The sequence below is a fragment of the Rattus rattus genome, chromosome 1, assembly GCF_011064425.1.
Source record: "Rattus rattus isolate New Zealand chromosome 1, Rrattus_CSIRO_v1, whole genome shotgun sequence".
NCBI lineage: Eukaryota > Metazoa > Chordata > Mammalia > Rodentia > Muridae > Rattus > Rattus rattus.
In genome coordinates, this window is record NC_046154.1 from 45,592,388 (window position 1) to 45,613,788 (window position 21,401).

General features: G+C 42.9%; 1 protein-coding gene across 1 annotated transcript; it reads right to left on the minus strand.

The window, feature by feature from the left end:
- Nucleotides 1-4,631: 4,631 nt before the first annotated feature.
- LOC116899035 (calreticulin-like) lies at nt 4,632-19,956 on the minus strand. Its single transcript, XM_032900498.1, has 7 exons — nt 19,753-19,956; nt 16,163-16,257; nt 14,437-14,646; nt 13,874-13,987; nt 12,736-12,879; nt 7,949-8,041; nt 4,632-5,228 (listed from the first exon to the last, which is right to left on the minus strand). The coding sequence occupies exons 1-7, from the start codon at nt 19,784-19,786 to the stop codon at nt 4,977-4,979; spliced, it is 942 nt and encodes a 313-aa protein (XP_032756389.1). The 5' UTR covers nt 19,787-19,956; the 3' UTR covers nt 4,632-4,976.
- Between the last annotated feature and the right edge of the window lie 1,445 nt (nt 19,957-21,401).

Sequence of the window (21,401 nt, forward strand, 5' to 3'; positions counted from 1 at the left end):
CATTTACTTAAAAAGCGCAAGCCCCCGGTTTCGTCCCCCACTTTAAAAAAAAAAAACAAAAAAAAAAAAAAAAAAAAAGATTTATTTGTCTATGTATTATTTATTTATTTATTTATTTGGGTGTTTTGGTTTGGTTTTGTCTTTTTGATACAGGGTCTCTCTTCATAGCTCTGGCTGCCTGGAACTCACTGTGTAGACCAGGCTGACCTCTAACTCACAGAAATCTACCTACCTCTGCCTCCAGAGTGCTAAGATTAAAGTCATGGGCCACCACACCTGTAAAGACTTTGTAAAAATGTATTTGTATAAGTGCAGTGCCTTTAGAAGTCAGAAGAAGGCATTGGATCCCCTAGAACTGGAATGACAGACAGTTGTGTGCTGCTATGGGAGCTGGGGACCACATACATTGCTGTGATATGCCCCCCAAACACATCATGCACACACATAATAATAATAATAATAATAATAATAATAATAATAATAATAATAATAAATAATAATAATAAATTGAAAATTTAAAAACAAAAGTGTTCAGAGAAAACATCTAAAATTACAAAATGAAATTTATAAATAAATTTCACATAATAAATAAATGTCACATAAATAAAAATATGTTCATATAAAACAAAAATCACATTTTTAAAGAATATATACAAACAAAAACATATTAAACAGAAAATAGTTCTCTATGTAGGAAAGGAGGAAAAAGTCAAAGACTAAATTTCAGTGTCATTGTCAGAGACCAAAGATGATAAAGTATCGTGTACAAAGTCAAACCAATCAATCAACAAATGAGCCCAAAACCTAGAGGCAATACAACAAATACATCCTTTTCTAGATTCGGGGAAATGAGAGCATCGGGCTTCCTTCCTTAACTCATACATAACTCCACAAAGTTTTTAAAAATAATTATTTTGGGGTTGGGGATTTAGCTCAGTGGTAGAGCGCTTGCCTGGGAAGCGCAAGGCCCTGGGTTCGGTCCCCAACTCCGGGAAAAAAAGAACCAAAAAAAAAAAAAAAAAAATTATTGCGCGCACACACACACACACACACACACACACACAGAGAGAGAGAGAGAGAGAGAGAGAGAGAGAGAGAGAGAGAGAGAGAGAGAGAGAGAGAGAGCGATGTTGGTGTTCAGAAGAAGAAAAAGCCCTATCGGAAACAGCTGTGACACCAAGCTCATGAAAGAATCTGAGTGAAGAAGCTGGGGTGGGGGTGGGGAGGGGAGGGTGCTCCACTCAGATCACCAAGGCAAAATGCAAGATCCAAGCTCAGCAGATGATGGAGGGAGGGAGGGAGGGAGGGAGGGAGGGAGGGAGGGAGGAGTGCCTCCAAGAGGGAAGTAGACAGAGAAGTATAGCCTGCTGTGAAATGGGCTGAGGCTGAGGTGGATCCAGTCTGAGGAAGCAAAGAATGTGCTGATGACAGTGAGGGAAGTCCAAAGGTTATTGAGAACTGAGAGACAAATCTGACTCAAAGGAGCTAGACGTAGGAGCAAGGATGGGGGTGTGGCGACACGCACTGTTAGTCCCCAGCAGCTGCAGGTGGACCTCTGTGAGTTCCAGGCAAGCTTGGTCTACAGTTTGAATTCCAGGCCAGCCAGGGCTGTAAAGAGAAACTGTTAATAAACAAACAAACAAACAAACAAACAAACAAATGGCAGATAGGAAGTGTGAAGAGGAAGCCTCTAAGGTGATGACTGAGGTAGACTCACAGAGGAACCAGCTAAGCAGGTAAGTCCTCTGCAGAGAAATAGATAAGCAGATCACACTGCCTGGCTGGAACCAGAGGGCTTTGAAGGTAAAGATGAGTAAGAGATCAAGATTCTTGCTGATAGACTCCAAGAGAAGCAGATATCTGCTGAGTTTGCTGAGAGGTTGTTAAATAAACTGAAGAGACAGTCGGTGACTTGGAAGGTAAGCTGAAGTGCACAGAAGGGGACACTTGCATACACAAAGGATGCTGGGCCAGCCTCCACTAGGCATGGAGGGGATACAGAGCTGCTATTGCCTGCCTGCCACTCCTCCCTTGCCACTTCCTCTGTGGCTTTCTCACCCGCTTGCTTCTGCTTCTTCCCAGAGAAGCCAGCTGGGCTAGAGGCTGAGTACTTTGAGGGAACATTTAGAGAATGCAAACATGATACAAAATGCCTTTTAAAAGCATGGTACGGGGCTAGAGAAATGGTTCAGCAGCTATGAGCACTGAGGACCCCAGTCCAACTCCCAGCACTCACATAGCAGCTCACAACAATCTGTACCTCCAGTTCCAAGGGATCTGATATCCTCTGCTGGGCTTTACCTGCACCAGGCACACAAGGGGTGGACAAACATCTGTGCAGGTAAAACACCTATATACATAAAACGTTCTCATCTCATTTAAAGAGCATTCTGTGGCATACACATTTTGTAATGACTTTGTTGTCGTCACTGTTTTATTTTATTTTGCAGCTTAAAGCAGCAATCTAATTTCTTCCTTCTTTTTAGAAGATGTCTTTTCAGCCTATCGCATACTCTCTTCTCCACAGAGGAGGCAGACGGGTATAGGCCTGCTTTACTGACAACCAAAGAGAGCCCAGGCAGGAACTCCATCTTGGGAAACCTCGCTACTCTGTATGAGACCAGGTCGAACAGAAAAGGGAATTCTAGGAAGAGTTAGCCCTGAACAAAACTGCACTGTTAAGGTTCCTAGCTTTAGGTATCTTTGGACAACCTTACTTTTTACTGTATTCATTAGAAGTAACCAAATAAAGATAATGAGACCTATGACCCACCCCTTAGTTCTCCGAGTACTGGGGTCCCGTGTACCTTAGGTACACACTCTGTCACTCATCCACAGCCCTGAGAGCAAGTTTGTTTCTTGTCTCTCCCCTTTCTCACTGCTCAAAGAAAGTATCGAGTGCTCTTTAATGCCAAGGGAACCATGGTGTGCTCTCCTGACTCTTTCTTTGGCAGAAAAACAATTTGTGCCACAGAATCAGCTGCATAAAACTCATCTCATCACCCTTGTCTGGTTCTGGGCTGCTGTCTCGAAAGTGACGCCTCGATGTGCTTGGTATCAGGCGGTGCCAGAGAGATTTAGAACAGCTCATGTATGATATTTTAAAACTTGATATTATTTTGAAACTGCCTCTTGTGGGTTGGTGTGCCTTGGCCACCCCCTCCACCCCACCCCCGGCTATGAAAATTCTCTACAGCCTGTGGGCTGGCCGTGTGCTAATCTTTCCAAGTTTCTTTCCACACCCAACTGCCACTCAAAATTATTTTTTAAAATATTTATTAATTCATATGTATACACCCTGCACGTGTGTGGAAATCAGAAGACAATTTACAAGAGTTGGTTCTTTCTACCACCTGAAACTCAGAGATGAAACCCACATTTTGATGGTCAGCTCCTTAACCCATCTTACTGTCTCCTAACCTAGAACATTCTAAAAATCCAAAACCCACCATTAGGAGCAGAGCAGTTTTTGCATGTATGAGGCAGTTCAAAGCCAGCTTATGTTTCATAGTAAATTCTCTGCCAGTCAGGGTGAGAGTCTGGGAACCTGCCTCACATGGGGATTAAGGTGCCATGTATGTATTGAAAGATAGTCTCTTAAATTTAAACATTTAATTTTTCTAAAAACAAAAAACAAAAACAAACAAAACAAAACAAAAAAACCATGCTGACTACAGCCCAGCCTCCAGGGAGGAAGGGAGAACTTCCTGCCACTTTCACTGATCTTGTGATTCCACTTCCTGTTATCCAGGCTCCTGGTTCTTTAACAGCAAATCTGTTCTACATTCCTGCATTCCTCAGTACCTGGCTCAAAAGTTACTCTCTTTTGAAGTTGTCTCTGAAACCGGCAGGCATAGGCAGAGTGAGTTGGTTGTTTTGTTTTGTTGTTTGGTTGTTTTTTGGACAGGGTCTTATTCCAGGTTGGCCTTAAGGTCACTATGTAGTTGAGGATAGGAGTTCACTCTTTCAGAGGATATTTAGTAAGCACCTTGATTTGTGTTTGTAACCTTATAGTTTTCTGGTTCCTTAAATGTTGGATTTGAAACAAAACAAAAAAACAAAACCAAAAGGACATAAGGACATTTCTTCCATGTAACAGGTTACCTACTATCTGTATTCCATTCTAATAGATACTCATTCAAATAGCCTGGTGCAGTAGAAGGTTAAGCTTTTCAACCAGATGAAGCAGCCCCTTACTGACTGGCCCTGAACAAGTTTCTGTGTCTGTAACAGGAAGATAGCAATGGTCTCTACAGTGACCTCTGTAAGACTGAATAGATGCATTGTAGGCACACTGCAAATTTGTGGGAAAAAATGCTTTCTAATCTGTAAAGAACTACAAGGACGCAAGAGATAATGATGCCCTGAGCCGGTGAAACAAAAGAGATAGAAGTGAGACAAGCAAACTTGCAAACAAGTAACAGTTGTTTAAACATTAGGGCAAGAGCAACAGGCAAACAAAGTGACTTTCACGAAGGGTTTTTCCAAACATTCAAAGGATGTTGTGATTTTGGCTTTAGGTGCTCAATACATTCAAAAGAAGAAACATTGGGTACAACTGTTCCCGCTACCTAGTAAATACTAAAAAAATGTGTATATTTAAACAAAAGAAAAACCCTAGGAGCATAGGGTTCAAATGAAAGAACCAAGTTTATATAGAAGCTTATTACCGACAAATAATTTATTGAACACCATGATAATGGCAGTAGTTTTAACTACTACATTTTTATAATGTATTTACTTTGGGCACTTTACACACATTACCTCATTCAGTCCCTACAGCCACCTCCTGAGATAAAATTATCATTCCCTTTCTACCAATAAGCAAAATAGAGCAGGGAAGGGGAGTAGAAATATAAATCCAAAGTTTATCTATAAAGACTGAGTTGTTTTACTCCCCATAATTTGCTAAGCTTGTGACCATTTCCCTTTCTAAGCACCGTCTCTTGCTTCTCCCATACCCATTGTCTCTGCAGTTACAGTTCATCCTTCTGCTCAAAATGGGCTTCCTTTTGATCCAGTGATGCCCTCTCGGCGCTGCCTTCCTGCTTGGGCCTTTCCTCTGCTTCCTCCTCAGCGTCCTCTTCATTTTCCTCCTCATCCTCCTCATCTAGTCCCCAGATGTCTTCTTGCTTGGCTCGCTGCTTTTCCCTTTTTTTCTTGGCCTCTTCCGCCTCCTTCTGTTTCTCCATTTCCTCATACAGCTCTCTCCACTGCTGCTCCACATCCTGTTTAAAATGTGGAATTTCAAAGTTTCACAGATGATATAAACAGATAGCCCATTTTAGAAACATCTGTTGTCTTCCCATTGGCTTCAAGATTTCTAGGATGGTGTTTATTTACATATATATTTCAATATCTCTGGGGTGGAGGGAAATCTGTATCTGAGTGTTGATGTATTTCATTTGTAAATAAAATAGATTCAAAGCTAGGCATGCTGTTGTATACCCGTAATCCTAGCCACCTGGGAGGTGGAGGCAGCATCAGGAGTTCAAGGTTATCCCCTGCTAGACAAAGAATTGAAGGGCTACCTAAGACCTTGTCTCAAAATGAAATAAAAACTAAAGTGAAATAATTTTAAAAATATAAAGTGGACTGGCAAGACCTGATTTGATCCCTGGGACGCATACAGCAGAAGAGAGAACCAACTGTACAAGTTGTCCTCTGACCTCCAATATTGTGGCATGTGCATGCACTCAAACATAATAATATATAACATTATTATAATGTTACATTATATCATATCAATTATAATATCATAAATGTAATAAAGATGTTAAGAATCAATTTATTTTAAAATTAAATAAAATACTAAAATAAATTAATTCACCATCTATTATTAGATACCCATGTCATTGCCCGCTATAGGCTAAACAACATTTGTGTGCTATGTGCATTCTTCACAATGATGTATAAGTTCACACATCCCACCTTCTGTATGAGGTAGCTGATGTCTGGAATTCTTTTTTTTTTTTTTTTAAATATTTATTTATTTATTTTTCATGTATGTGAGTACACTGTAGCTGTCTTCAGACACACCAGAAGAGGGCATCAGATCCCATTACAGATGGTTGTGAGCCACCATGTGGTTGCTGGGATTTGAACTCAGGACCTCTGGAAGAGCAGTCTGTGCTCTTAACCGCTGAGCCATCTCTCCAGCCTGATGTCTGGAATTCTAATTTACTCATTTGTTTATTTTGTTCTTGAGACTGGTCTTGCTATATAGTCCAGAATGGCTTTGAATGCTTTCTTTTTTTTTCTTTTAATTTTTTTTGAGGCAAGGTCTCTTTATGGAGCCCCAGCTATTTTGGAACTCACTATGTAGACCAGGCTGAGCTCAAACTCACAGAGATCTATCTGTCTCTGCCTTTGGAGTGCTTGGATCTGAGATGCACATCACTGTGCCCAAATCTTAAACTCTTTCTTAATCCTTCTGCCTCTTCCTCCTCCTCCCTGTTGGGACTGCAGTAGTAGATGTGTCATCACACCCGACTCAGATGGATTTCCTACATTTTGCTTTCCCTGAACTGAACACAAGTCATATTAAGATAGAAGTGTTTTGATTTTAACTTGTTATATCTCCAACAACTGTCATGGCAAACGGGTTCTTAACAAGTATCTCTCAAGTAAATATATCGTCTAATAGCTATCATGTATTGAACACATGCAAGATGTTAGAAACTCAAAAGATAGTGCTACTATTGAAAGATTATTCCCAATTGAAAGGTTAAATAAATAGACCAAGTGCATATAGCTAGTCAAGAATGGAGCCCGGATTTGAACCTAAGCCATTGACATAAAAACATTCATGTTCTAACTAATAAATAACAATGACATAACAGTATTAGAGGGCAGGGGAGTGGCTCAGTAATGGAGTGAGTCTCTAAGATAAACATAAGCTCTACATTAGTTCTCTAGTGTCACAAAAAGGATAACACGAAAAGTAAAACGAGCCAAAACGTATTTTCAAAGCTGGACACAGGGTCAGCAAAATAGCCCAGAGGACAAAGGCAAATGCTACAAGCCGAATAGCTTCAGTTAGATCTGCTGGGAATCAGGCCTGGTGCCACAGACCTGCAAGCTCAACTACTTAGTAGGCTGAAGACAAAGAACACATGTTCAAGGCCAGCCTTGGCTACAGAGTGAGTTGAAGGTCAGTCTGGGTAACTTTGTGAGACTGTCTTAAAATAAAAAGTTAAAAAGATTTCTAGGATACAGTTCAATGGTAGAAGGACTTGCCTAGCATACTTGTCCCTAGAAACACATATGGCTTCTATGTGGGCCCTGATAATTCGAACTCTGATCCTCAAGCCTGTACAGCAAATGATTTAGCAATGGAGCCATTTCTGCAGCTCAGGGCAGGCAAGGACAAGGTTGTACATATTGTTTTTACTCTCTGTGTCTATTCTTTGCTGGTACCTAAGTTTCCTGCTGAACTATTAAACACTGGCTATAAACCTACTTGAATTGACCTTCCTGCAGGGATAGGACATCTGGATGCAGGATGTCTTCCCCATGAAGTCATTGTCCCAAATATCACACACACTGCTGCTTCTTCTGATGTCCAAATTGGCTGAGGTGGGCTGAGTGGCTCCCTCTAATGGCACACTGAGAAGGCAGTGTAACACACAAGAGAAGCATGGGTTCTGGGTTCAGTCTCCAACTCTACAAGTCAAAGGCTATGTTTGACCTTGGGCAGTTTAGCTTCTAAATCTCAGTTTCCATCAAGAAATGGAATAGTATCTCTATTGCAAGGTTGTGTTAAGGACCAAGTGAGACGTATTTTGCAAAGTGCTCAGGTAACAAATACAGAGTTGAAGATGTCCAGTGAATGTGAGTTCTCTGTCTCTCGGGGCCAAGTGACCAGGATTTGGATAATCATTGTGAGTCTTGATTTTGCAAATGGCAGAATCAGACATCTAGAATTCAGGGTGGAAGAACATCTCACCTTTCTTAATCCCCAGGTCATATTTCCAACCTCTTCAGCAAATTCTTCATCATTCGTTAGAAGGAAATTGTCAAAGATGCTGCCTGATTTCACCTGTTGAAATGAAAAGTGGGAGATTTTTATGGCTCCGTTCCTAGGGGGCCAGAGAGATGGCCCAGTGAGAGTAATTACTGCATAAGCATGAAGACCTGACTTGGGATTCCTAGCACTGATAGAAAATGTATATGGCTTATAAACCTGAATGTTGTCTGCGGCAAAGACAAGAGGATCTCTGGGGCTTCCTGGCTGCCAGCCTGGCTCCAGGTTCAATGAGATGCCCTGTCACAAGAGAATGAGACAGAAAGTAATAGAACAGGGCACCTCTGTTCTCCTCTGGCCATGGGTATGAGTGTATATGTGCACATACACCCATAAATCACACACACACACACACACACACACACACACTCATCAAAAGGCTTTGCCTTATTTATTTGGATATTTGGGTGCCTGTGTCAGTTTATGTTCACCACATGTGCGAGGGAGTCCTTAGAGGTGGGAGAGGGTATTGAATCCCCTGGAACTAGAATTACAAAATAACGTGAACCAACATAGGTATAATTAACAGGACCAAGAGCAGTGAGTGTTGACAAGTGCTGAGTCACCTCTTCATCCCCTTTCTCTATTTTCTCTTTAAGTATGATAAGAAGCCATGTATAGTGGTGTATGCTTATAATCCCAGCATATGGGGGATAGCATGTACCAGAGGCTAACTTCAAACTCTTTATGTAATAGTAATTAAATGTTGTCTCAAAAACAAAACAAGCATTTAGAATTTGGGTCTAAAGGGCTAAATCTATGCTTTATAATAGTTTGTGTTTATTTCATGACAAAGAAATGCAATAGAAAGAAAGGAGCACAAGACACAAACTTGAACAGACCACCTCAGCTACATTCTAGTTTTATGATGGTAGGCAAGTTACTCAACCCTTTGAGTTACTCTCATAAGTAAATCAAGGAAGCCAGGTATGGTGGTTCATACCTGTAATCCCAGGATTGGGGGAGTGTGGATTAAATCAGAATGAGAAGGAGTTCAGGGTCCTCCTCAACTACACAGAGTGCTTGAGATGAGCCAGGCTACCTAAGACCCTGTCAACAATGATGATGAAGATGAGGGGTATGGTACACACTCCTTTGATACCAACAGTAGGGAGGCAGAGGCAGGGGGCAAGTTGAACTCTGCGAGGTCAAGGCCAGCTTGGTCTACATAGTAAGTTCCAGGCCAGCTAGGATGACACTCAAAATAGTAATAAATAATAATAATAATTAATAGCTAATAATGTGACTCATGGAAAATAATAACTCTCTATAGTGTCATGAAGATTACAACTACTGTATCTAAAGCATGGTGTCTAGTAGATTCATTCAATAGACGATGATTATAAGCTTTCCATATCGGAATGTGTTTCAAAGAACCAAAAGGTAGCCAATCTGATTTTTTTTTTTTTAATTTTACCAATATGTTGACTAAATCGTTGTTCAGCTAGGCATGATGGTGTATGTTTTTAATCCCAGAATTTGGGTGGTAGGGGCAGGTTAATCTCTGTGGGTTTGAGTCCAGGACATCCAGAGCTACATAGTGAAACACTGTTTCAAAAAATCAAAAATAAATCATTGTTGATTTTACTCAAACAACTGTGTGAACCAAGAAAAAGTTCTGCAGTATGAGGGCTTGTGTGTCTCTCCTCTATACTTTATAAAGCTCCATCTTAACGCTTTTGTGACCAAAAAAGCTTAGATAAATTTTGCATTTTTGTTTTTAATAAGAAAGGCTTTTTAAAAAAAAATTTGGCTCACATTCCATTAACACTGCCTCCAGCAGAAAAACAAATGACAAATGGACAGGGAGAGCAGGATGCTAGCTTGCTCTAAGTCATGTATTTTTAAGTTGGTTTATAAATTCGCTTTCCAACTGTGAGATGTTTTCTGATCTTTTGGATTTTTTTTCTTTTGAGTTGTATGCAATTTCATTTAGAAAGCTGCCCATGTTGGCTTGCCCATCTTCTCATCCCCCTGGTCTGTTCAGTGACCTCTGTTCCCTCTCTACCTTACTTCAGGTTCCTGGATTATGAGAGTGCCAGCCCTGCTCCCTAATGCTTGGTCTTATGCTGACTTGATCTCCCTTCTGTGCTTACAGGTTGTTATCCAAAAATGCAAATGGGGGAAAACACACTTCCCCCTGTATTCTTATAATTAAGAGAAAAGAGCGTGTGAGAAAGAGTTGAATTTGATTGTCAAACACAAAGTCTTAAAGATGTTTTCATAAGTTAACTCATTGGAAGTTCTAGATCATAAAGTGGAAAGAGTAGGGGCTAGAGAGATGGCCATGGTTAAATGCTTACATGGACCTGAGCTTAGATCCCCAGCATCTGTGCAAAGTCGAGCACCTTGGCCCAGGCCTGTATCCCAACCCACTGAGACAGAGACAGGTAGACTCACTGAACAACATCCGGATGTCAATCTCTGGCCTATGCATGGGCTAGAGAACTGTATACACATATACTGTATATATATACATACACTATAATTACAAAAATAAAACTTTAAATTAAAATAAAAAGGAGGGGTTGGGGATTTAGCTCAGTGGTAGAGTGCTTGCCTAGGAAGCGCAAGGCCCTGGGTTCGGTCCCCAGCTCCGAAAAAAAGAACCAAAAAAAAAATAAAATAAAATAAAAAGGAATGTAAGTATTTAACCATGAGTTAACCTACATCCCTGAGCCCTAACTGCATCTCATTAGTAAAATGAAAGTAAGGACATGGCTTAGCTCAGTGGTACAGCACTTGCTTAACAAGTGAGGCCCTGGGTTTGTTCCCTGCAAGTCCTACCCTCCTCGCCTCACAGGGCTGTGGTCTAGATCACCTGATGTAAGAGTGTACTTTGCAGTAAACTCATTGCAGTTTATGTTGCTGTCCCTTAAAAGATCATATGAAGTCCCAGATAAAAAGAATGCTCGTTCTCTGCAATCTCTTCCCACCTTTAGTCCTGAACTGATTCCAGAATGCAATCTCTTCCAAGCAGGGAGAAAATTCAATAGACTGGGTTTGGAGGCATCAGAATAGGAAACAGAAAGTGTCAAGGACTGGGCTGGTCACCCAGGACAGAGGCAGGATAAAAAAGGCAATTGGGATAGCAGAACGTCTCAGGGATGGCAGAGCATCTGGGCTGGAATCTCACGGCTACAGGAGGCAGGTCAAGAATGATGGCTATCTGTGCTCAGTCACATGGCTTCTCTTATAAGATACAAGGATTCTGTTTTTAACTGGATGTTCTGGGTAGCTGAGTGAAGAGGAGTATGATTGAGGAGTCTGGCCTAACTAGAAATTATAAGTAAAGAATGGATGATGTCAGTATTGTGCAGAATTATCACACACACACACACACACACACACACACACACACACACACACACATCCTCAGATTTTAGAAATGAAATCTCTGGGCCTTCATTCCAGTTCAGAATCCATGATCCTCTGTTGACCTACATGCATTAATAGCAAGGCTTGGGAAACACTCATCTGACATGGTTAAATTCTTCAAGTAGTTTTGCCTGTCTACAGAGGTTGACAGAGCCCGGAAAAGTTCATGCCAAAGTTTTAAAGTTTTTCATATAAACAAAGCTATAGAATAAAATGTATACCCTAATGTTTTTAGTAGGAGAAACATTTTAAAGACCAGTAAGACAGCTTTGAGGTAAGGACACTTGTGGACAAGCCTGATGACCCAAGTTCTGTCCCTGGAACCCACATCACAGAAAGAGATCTGACTCTCACAACTTGTCCTCTGACCTCCCCACACAGCCCATGGCACGCACTCGCGCGCACACACACACACACACACACACACACACACACACACACACACACAAATAAGTCTTATTTTTTAAGTAAACAGAGTATGCACATTAACATGGTTGCATCTGTTTCATAATGTGGAGAGTTCTAATTTATTTTAAAGGAACAACCTAAAAAAAGAAAGAGGTAGTAATACAAATGTGCATGGCTTGTTTCCCTGGTTTTCAGATAAGCTAGGAAGGAAGGAGACATGGTGCCCCTTCCTTCTTCCTGCCCTTCTGAAACCCTGCCTGGCATCTGGTAGTGACTTCATTCCATTTCAATATTGACCTCCTGAAGACATAAAACTGAGAAAGTGAGGAAAAATAAAGTAGGAAATGAATAAAGAAACTAGAAAGGTAAAAACATGGGGCTGCTTGTACCAGAAGCTTTGGTGACTGCGCAGTTAGAGGTGGAGGCAGGAGAGTCAGAAGTTCAAGGCTATCGCAGCTACATAGCAATCTGAGACCAGTCTAGACTACACGAGACCTTATCACAAAGTGAGACACCCAAAGGAACCAAGTAAGACCAGCAAAGGTATCAAAGGTGTTAGAAATACACCGGAGTGGGTCTGATGAAGGAAGACTGGCACTCAGGCCCAAGTTTTCTGCTTCCATTACCAGATGCATATCTTCAGGAAAATTATTCAACTTTTTTGAGCCTTCTTTTGAGGTTGAGAAATAGGTATATGGTGAAAATTAAATGAACATGCAAAGTCCTTAATACAGTGGTTGTAGAAGGGACTAAGTAAATTTTGAGGATAAATATAATTACTCCCACTTTAAAGTGGAGTTGTTTAAGGTTTAGAAAGACCAAGATTTATTCAAGTCTGTAATTTCCAGGCTGGGGCTTGCTTCTTCTACTGTGTGGGAGCTCCAAGGACCACTGGGCAGGGGCTGTGAGCCCAGGTGCTTTACCTGCCAAAGATCCAGGCCCAGGACGCTGATATTATGGTAGTGACAAATGGTGGGGTCAGGCCTGTATTTGGGGTTGTCTATCTCTGGGTGAATCCACTCCCCCTGGTAATTGGGATTGTCAATGATCCGAGGCTTCCATTCTCCCTAAACAGAAAACCGACCAAGAGTGGACATGTCAGTAATAATTTTCCATTTTTCTAATATTACACAGTCAAAAAGCTTAAATCAATTTATAAAGAGATGTATGCCAGCCTCTTAGAACTCTTCCTCTCTTTGAGTAAAAGTGTAAGACTCCTCCCAGTTCCCTTTTCCACTAACTGGAAGTGAAGTGACATGCAGGGCTCTGTTCTGGTGTGGCCCTCTCTCTGAACAGCCATATCCCTGAAGTTAAGAAAACAGCTTCTTGGAAAACATTCTCTGAATACTGTGGCACTTGGTCTGTTCTCTGTCTCCTGTGTGGAACAGGAAACTGTGGCCAGATAAAATCCTGCCCCTGTCAACTCTTTTGCTGGGCCACTTGTTGGCTGATTCCTTTAGTTCTTGCTTCTGACATGAGAGCAGGAGTTAACCCTTAAAAGGAACTTCCTCTATCCTTAAATACCCTGGACTCATGCAGATCCCACTCTTTGCCCTTCTAGCCTGCTTGTAAGACATTCAATTCCTGAGTCCTGGCCCATTTCCTGTTTGCATCATGTTCCTTTAACTGGCAGCTTCTCCCAGCTCTGGACAAGCTCCTTGCCCAAGCCTGCCTGCACCATTATAAGTGGTTCAGCCTCTTAGTTCTGGCCTTACCACCCCTCCCCCCTTATAAGTAGGAAGAGGCTGAGAATAGGGCTCTGATAGGCCAGCGTCCTATTCAGAGTGTACAGGGGAAGCGCAGGGGATCAGCAAATTTCTTCTTTGTTTTTATTTTGTTTTATTTTATGGTGAGACATGGTTTTGCTGTACAGCTCAGCCTGTCCTTGAACTTGCAATCTTCCTGCCTCAACCTCCTGAGGGCTAGAATTACAACCTGCAGGCTAGAAATTGTGTTTTATAAGTTAGGATTTACATGAACACACCTAGTTTGTGTTTTATGAGTTAGAATTTACGTCTGATTTCTCTTTATAGATTTTCATTGACTAGAGAGGCTCCCCACCTTGTACTTGACATTTGGTATCAGGGGCCCTTCCCACACCCCGTCCATTGCCTCATTCCAGTCATCCGGCTTCTTGGCATCTGGGTCTGGGATGAATTCAGAGTCCTGCCAGTCCTAAAACAAAATGTTCCTTCATGAAGATAGACATGATGTGGGAGGAAACTGGGGACTCAAGTACAGACAGGGGGAGTTGGCTCCCTACCCACCCTGCCCTCCTGCTCCAGTATGTGATGGCCCAGTGCAGGAGAGACTCTACCCCTGGGTGCACCATCATTCTGACCTTGAGTAATTTAAACTCACTTCGGATGGGTATTCTCCTTGTCTCTGACCTCACACTGCCTTCAGTCATGTGAGCTGCTGCTATGGTTTGTATGTGATTTGCGCCCACACAGTCTTTACCTGTAGTCTTGCTACCCTGAGCGTGCCTCCCGGACCTGGCTTGAACTCAGACCCTCATTTTCTCATGGTGCCAACAACCCAGACACTTGACTTAATCATCTGCTTTAATATCCTGACTATACCTCTTCTCCCTAAGATTGCTTCCCCGCTAAACTCCCTCTGACCTCAGGTTTCTTATCTTCAGGATCCTCTATCTGAAGCCGTTCGTCCCATTTCCTCGGTTTCCTGGCGTAGGGGTCTTTTATTTTCTTGGGAGGCAAGAAGTCCCAGTCAGCTTCCAGTTCTCCTCCTGTCACCTTCTCATTGTCAATTTTCACCTCGTAAGTAGCATTAGGGCGAAGGATCAGTGTGTACAAGTGAGTGTCTTTATTAATCTATAAAGGGAATGGGCACTGTTTCAGTCCTGTATAGAACTATTGTAGATCTCAGACACTCGCCTGAATGCCCCCTCCCACATATCACACACACTTTACCACATCCCTTCTCCCCTTCTTCTAGCTAACACTCCTGCAGGGATTCTGGGCTCACCCTGAGGTCATACTCTGTGTTCTCCACCATCCTCTAGCCCTTACCCATCTGAAACTCTGATTATTCTCTGATCTACCTTGTTTTCTGTCTGTCCTACTAAACCGTGAGCTTCTCAACAGTAAGGTTCATGATTTCTCTTATCGTGCCTAAGCTTGCAGGCTCAGACTCGTCCCAGAGGAGGATTTCGCACATCACATCCAGCCCTGTGTAGACGTCAACACAAGGTCCAATGCCCCAGGCTTTATGGGCTTTTCTAAATCTGGTCCTGCCTTTCTCTTGTGCTCCAGCTGTATCAGCCCTCATGTTGTGCCTTGGTTTTTTAAATCTCCTTGACTTTTCTCATGCAGACTGCTCATCCAGGAATTGATCTCTCCATAAAATTATCACACTCGTTTTCTAGAGCATATTCATCTTTCAGCACAAAGGAAGACTTCTCCAGGAAGCAATTCCTACCTAAGCCTCTAGGTTGAAGAGGAGCCCCCTTCTCTGCTCCAATGTCATGTGGGTAGTCACTTTTATTTGTGTGACTCTTTACTGGATTGTAAAATTTTTGTTGTTTTAGGAAGAGCTTGCTAAATTGCCCAGGTTAACATTGAACTCACAACTTCTTCACCTCAGCCTTCAAAATAGCTGGGATTATAGGCACAGATCACTGTGTTAGGCTTTACTGTGAGTTTGGTTCATTTGAAAGCCCTGTCTGGGGGAATCTATCCCATAGCCAAGGCCCAAGACAGAATTAACATTTGGTTAATAATGGCTGTCAGGACTATTGACTGAACATGCTCCTACTGTCTTCTAGATAATGTAGATGCTTCTAACTTTACGTTACTGAGGTAAGCTGACCCCTCCATCTCATCTAAGCATAGCGTTCCTGACCCCCACCCCAATATCTAACAGCGAGTAACTCTGCCACATCAAATATTGCACTATATTAAATCCCAGGGGTTTTGGTCAGCTCTTCCTTTCTGAACGCCTTACAATGTGTAACACATCTCTAGGTCTGCTTAATCTGTAGAATGGGGATTATAACATTTAATTGGTAGAGTTCTATAAGGAAAAAATGAAATACCATATATTAAATCTTTTTTCCTGAGGCTGGAGAGATGGCTCAGCAGTTTAGAATACTGGCTTCTCTTCCAGAGGACCTGGGTTCAACTCTCAGCACATGACAGCTAACAAAAATATGGTATACATAACTCTGGAATAGGGGACCTGAAATCCTATTCTGACCTCTGTGGGCACCAGGCACATATGTGGTGTACAGACAAATACATATAGTAAAATAGCCATACATATAAAATAAATAAAAGTTAAAAAAATAAAATCTTTCGCTCTAGGCTGAGGACTAGTCCACATACTCACCCTGCACTTGAGGGTCTTGTTGTTCTCATGGTATTTCCCTCGGTGATAAAGGATGACCTGTAGTCTGTTGTTGCCAAAGCCACAGATGTCTGGGCCTGGAAATTAAACCCCAGAGCATGATTTCACATCTATTTCAGGCAGTGTGCCCAGTTTGAGGCCAAGACCCAAGACAGATGCAGCCTGTGTATCACTCCGTGGTTCCAGAAAGAGACAGATGCCACACTCAAGTCAGGATTATTTGAGAAGGATTTAATAAATGGGATTTTTTTTTAACAAAGGGGGAGGCAAGACTTTGAGAGAAGGAAAGGTACAGTGATTCTCATGGGTAGCAGCACCAAAGGGGACAGGAGGGGTGAGAGAGAGTCTGGGAGCAAGCACAGCAGGAGAGACGTAGGCTTTGAGTTAAGAGATATAACTCTCTTCTCTTCCTCTAATCTCCTGCCAGAGCTCCATGACCAAACCAACGGAAGCCTTCTGAAGTCAGGTATCTTAGCTAGGGCGGCTATTGCTGTGATGAAACACTATGACCAAAAGGCAAGTTGGGAAGGAAAATGATTTATTTGGTTTACAATTCTACATTGCTATTCATCACTAAAGGAAGTCAGGACAGGAACTTAACCAAGGCTGGAACCTGGAGGCCAGAGTGGATGCAGAAACCATGAAGACCCAGGTGCTGCTTAAGGTCTTGCTCCACATGGCTTGCTCAGCCTGCTTTCTTACAGAACTCAGGATTACCAACACAGTGATGGCCCTACCCACAATGGGCTGGGCCCTTTCCCATTGATCACTAATTGAAAAAATGCCTTACAGCTGGATCTTATGGAGGCGTTTCCTAAACGGAGGCTCCTTCGTCTCTGATGACTCTAGCTTGTGTCAGGTTGGCACACCACACCAGCCAATACATCGGGCACTAATTCTAACAAATATTCATTGCCATCTCACTTTAGATCGGGTGGCTCAGAAAAGTCCCGCAGCGTGCCCAAAGATATGGTAAGACGCCTTGCAAGGATCCAAAGCCACGCCCACCTAGTGACAGAGCCTGTGACCTCTGCTTTGTGACAGTTCTAGTTAGAACTGTGGATTGGAGCTGGGAGGCCAGAGAGGTCTGAGACTTTCACTATTGCTCTCATACACTCACATACTCACAACCCACACAGAGCTTCTCGGCCTTTCAGCTAATATCAAGTATGAAACATATTCACACATACACATGCACGCATACACCACACAACACATATACTCATAACAGCACATACTCACACACGCACACAAGGCATTTACCCTGTACTTTACCCATATTGATCTTCTCCCTACTTTACCACACGTTTGAATTTCATGCCTGAGCCTTCACATACTGTTGATTTTGTCCTCGTTACAAGCTCTCCTCCTCTTATTAAAACCTAACTCACTCTTTAAGGAGTAATTAATACCTTCTCCAAAAAGCCTCAGTTAGATTCAATCAGGCTGTCTCTTATGATGTCATAGCAGCTTCTCATCAATACTTTTCTCCAAATAATTTTTAAAAAAGATTTATTTATTTATTTCATATATAAGTACACTGTAGCTGTCTTCAGACACCCCAGAAGCAGGCATCAGACCCCATTACAGATGGTTGTGAGACACCATGTGATTGCTGGGAGGACCTCTGGAAGAGCAGTCAGTGTTCTTAACCACTAAGCCATCTCTCCAGTCCTCCAAATAACTTTAGAAAGACACTCTGTAGCCTTGGCTGTCTCACCGGTCAAATGAAAGACCACGTCCCTAGGACTCGCTCTAGCACTCCATAGTTAACACAGGCATTCAGGGGCTCATGCTTGGTGCTAGGCTTTGCTCAGGGCCTAGGGAGAGAGATTCCATGTAACCTTGGGGAGAAGGTGGGAACAAGGAGTAGAAGGGGGGGGGTGGCCTAGGCCCTGAGATGGGAACAGTGAATGCACAGGCCATGAACTGTGGAAAGGCTGTGTGTTCAAGTGATGTATGGACAAGGCTGGCCTCAAATTCCTAACAATCCTCCTGTTTCTGCCCCTGGTTACTGGTATGTAGCTAACACTTGGTTCAGTACCCTTTTCAAACTAAAGTTTTATTTTTATGTTTATTTTATTATGTGTATGGGTTTTGTCTGCATATGTTTCTATGCACCACTTATGTGCCTGGTACTAATGGAGGCCAGAAGACAGGGAGCTGGATCCCCTGGAACTGGAGAAGGTTGTAAGCTGCCATGTGAGTGCTGGGTCCTCTTCACTGCTGAGCCTTCTCTCAGCCTGGCTCAATACTTCTTAGGAATATAGATTTCAGGCTGGAGAGATGGCTCAGCAGTTAAGAGCACTGCTCTTCCAGAGGTCCTGAGTTCAAATCTCAGCAACCACATGGTGGCTCACAACCATCTGTAATGGGATCTGATGCCCTCTTCTGGTGTGTCTGAAGACAGCTACAGTGTACTCACATATAATAAATAAATAAATCTTTTAAAAAGAATATAGATTTCATTCTGCTTTTTAAAAAGTTATCCAGCTGCTTTAAGGAAGAAGACATTGGCTTTATAGACAGACTGACTCAAATTCTGACTTTTTACTTACCCTCAGCAAATTCCTTGCCTCAGTTTCCTTATCCACAAAATGGAGATAGGAACACATGGTCCAGATTCTGAAGAGAATACAAAGGTGCTGGGGTAGACACACTTCACACACCCCAAATGTTCCTCTGCACAACGAGAGAAGGACCGGAAGCAGGTATAGGCTTGCACCTACAGTCCCAGCACTGGGGAGGCTGAAGCAGGAGAATCACAGTGGGTCTGAGGCTGATCTGCCCTACATGGTGAGGTCGGAACTACAGAGTGAGAACTTGTGTAGGGGAGTGTGAATTTTAAGGGAAAGGAGGAACAGCGAAGCTGAAGAGAGAGATTTGAAAAAGGAAGAAGAGCAGGTAGGGGAAGGAAGGAGAGGGGAGGGGAGGGAGGGGAAGGAAGGAGAAGAGAGGGGAGGGGGAGGGGAGCTAGCTGAGGCTGCCAGGGAAAGAAGTGCTAGAGAGAATGCAGGGCGTGTTAGTGCCTGCCGTCCAGCAGAGCCCTCACTGACTTTGTATAAGCCTTTCGGTCTAACCCACTTCTTCATCTGTGCTTTAGAAACTGGAGTGCTTGATGCCTGCTGACTTTTCAATATCCTGTTGAAACTGGATTCAATTTGGTTGTGGCTAAAAGCTGGGTCTCCTCAAGAAGACCTAGTTACAGATGTCACACTCTGCGCACTCACAAATGCTTACAGAAGGTCATTCCCCTGACCTTGGCTGCCTTTCTCTCTGAGGCTGAGCACTGCCTTACTGTAGGCCTGTGCGGCTCCTTTTCTGAGAACTAGGCTGTCTCCAGGCCCTACAGACTTGCCGATGCCACGTGCTTCCCCCTGGTTGGTCTATTTATATTAACATTCGGGTTTAGAGATGTCGTCTCGTCAGGTCTCTAGAGAGTCCTACTACACGAGGGATATGGAGTTATTGAATTACGAACGGTCTGTTCCAGATCTATGTAAGTCTTTTCAACCACCACAGTGGTTCTTATACAAACCCCAGGGGCTGAGAACCGCTCCCAGGGAGCTTACCGAACATGATGTAATACTGGGATTCTGAGTGCATATCCTCCTGGTTCAGCGTGGCAGGAAAGAGTTTCACATACCCACCGCCGCAATCGATGCCCTGCTCATGTTTTACTGAAAACTGAACCACCAAGGTCTCATTCTCATTGCTGAATGGCTTAAACCTGGCGGAAAGGGCGTAGAACTTGGCATCCTCTGTGGTCTGGAGACCTGAGAGCAGAGAGAAAGTGCAGAGGCTTCAGACTGAAGTTCCCAGGGAGGCCCAGCGCTTGACTTAACTTAGTTCTACTATTTCCTCACACACGGTGTGCCAGGTGCTGTGCACGGAGTATCATGATGCTTTCCCATCCCAGCCTCTGCGCAGCTCTGAGAAATGGGCACCATGCCCATTTAATAAGTTAGGAGGCTGAGTCATGGGGAGGGAAAGCGATCTGCGTAAGCTGCAAGGCAAAGAAGGAAACTGACTGGAATTTTTAGCCACATTGATACGTTCTTTCCCATCATCCAGTTACTTATTTTCTAGAGACATTTCAGCATCGTTCTGCAGCCTTATAAGCCAAGGCCCTGCCTGGCTGAGGCTGGCTAGGCAGCAGAATAAGGTTCTGCGGTGTATAAGGTCTACAGCGGAAAGAGGCCCAGAGTTGCTAAACAATTATTAAAAATAACAATTGTTGCTACAGTTCACTGAATATTTTAATCTCCAAATAATTTACCTCTTTTGTAAAAATTGAGTGTGTGTCATGTGTGCATGCTTCTGGATACACAGGCCAGAGGGAGATGCCCGTTGCCTTGCTTTCTCTGCCTTATTGCTTTGAGACAGGGCCTCTCGCTGAACGGAGCGCTAGCAGCCAGTAAGCCAAGCGATCCTCCTATCTCCGCTGTAACCCCTATCCTAGGGTTACAGGAGTACACAGCCATTCAACTTTTTATATGGGCCATAGGGGTTTATTCATTAATTTTACCAGTGTATACGTGTTCTGTCTACGTTTATGTCTGTGCACCACATGAATATGGTACCCATATTCATGGGCAATGGATCCCCTAGGACAGGAGGTCACAGGTGGTTGTGAGCTGCCATGTGGATGCTGGAAACCTGGGTCCTCTGGCAGATCAGCCAGTGCTCTTAACTGCAAGGTCACGTCTCCAGCCTTGGTTCTAGGGATTTGAACTCAGGTCTTCACTCTTGTTCAGCAAGCATTCTTACCCAGTGTAAATCTACCAAGTCCTTAACATTTAACTCCACCAGATAGTTGTTTTTTTTTTTATTCACACAGCTTTGTGTATTCAACCCTCACAGTAACAATGAAAAGTGAGCTATACCAGTTTTATCACTTTGTCATGAAGTCGTTGAAACAGTTTCACATGACTGATCACTAAACCAGTTGTTAGTGCAGAGACCCCAACCTCTAGTGAATGTCAGAGCTGTCAAGGACCCCAGAACTTTTCTAGGCTAACCATATGTAGTAATTAAATAGAGAGAGCCTTGCTAAGGAATTGTGATGGTGCAATCACAAATGACGGAGATGTGGAACTACTTAATAAGTGTTAAATGAAGCTGAATGTGGTGGCATACACCTATAACCCCAACCCTTGGGAGGTGGAGGCACGGGATAGGTAGTCCAGGGCCAACTTGCGTTATACAAGACCCTGTCTTT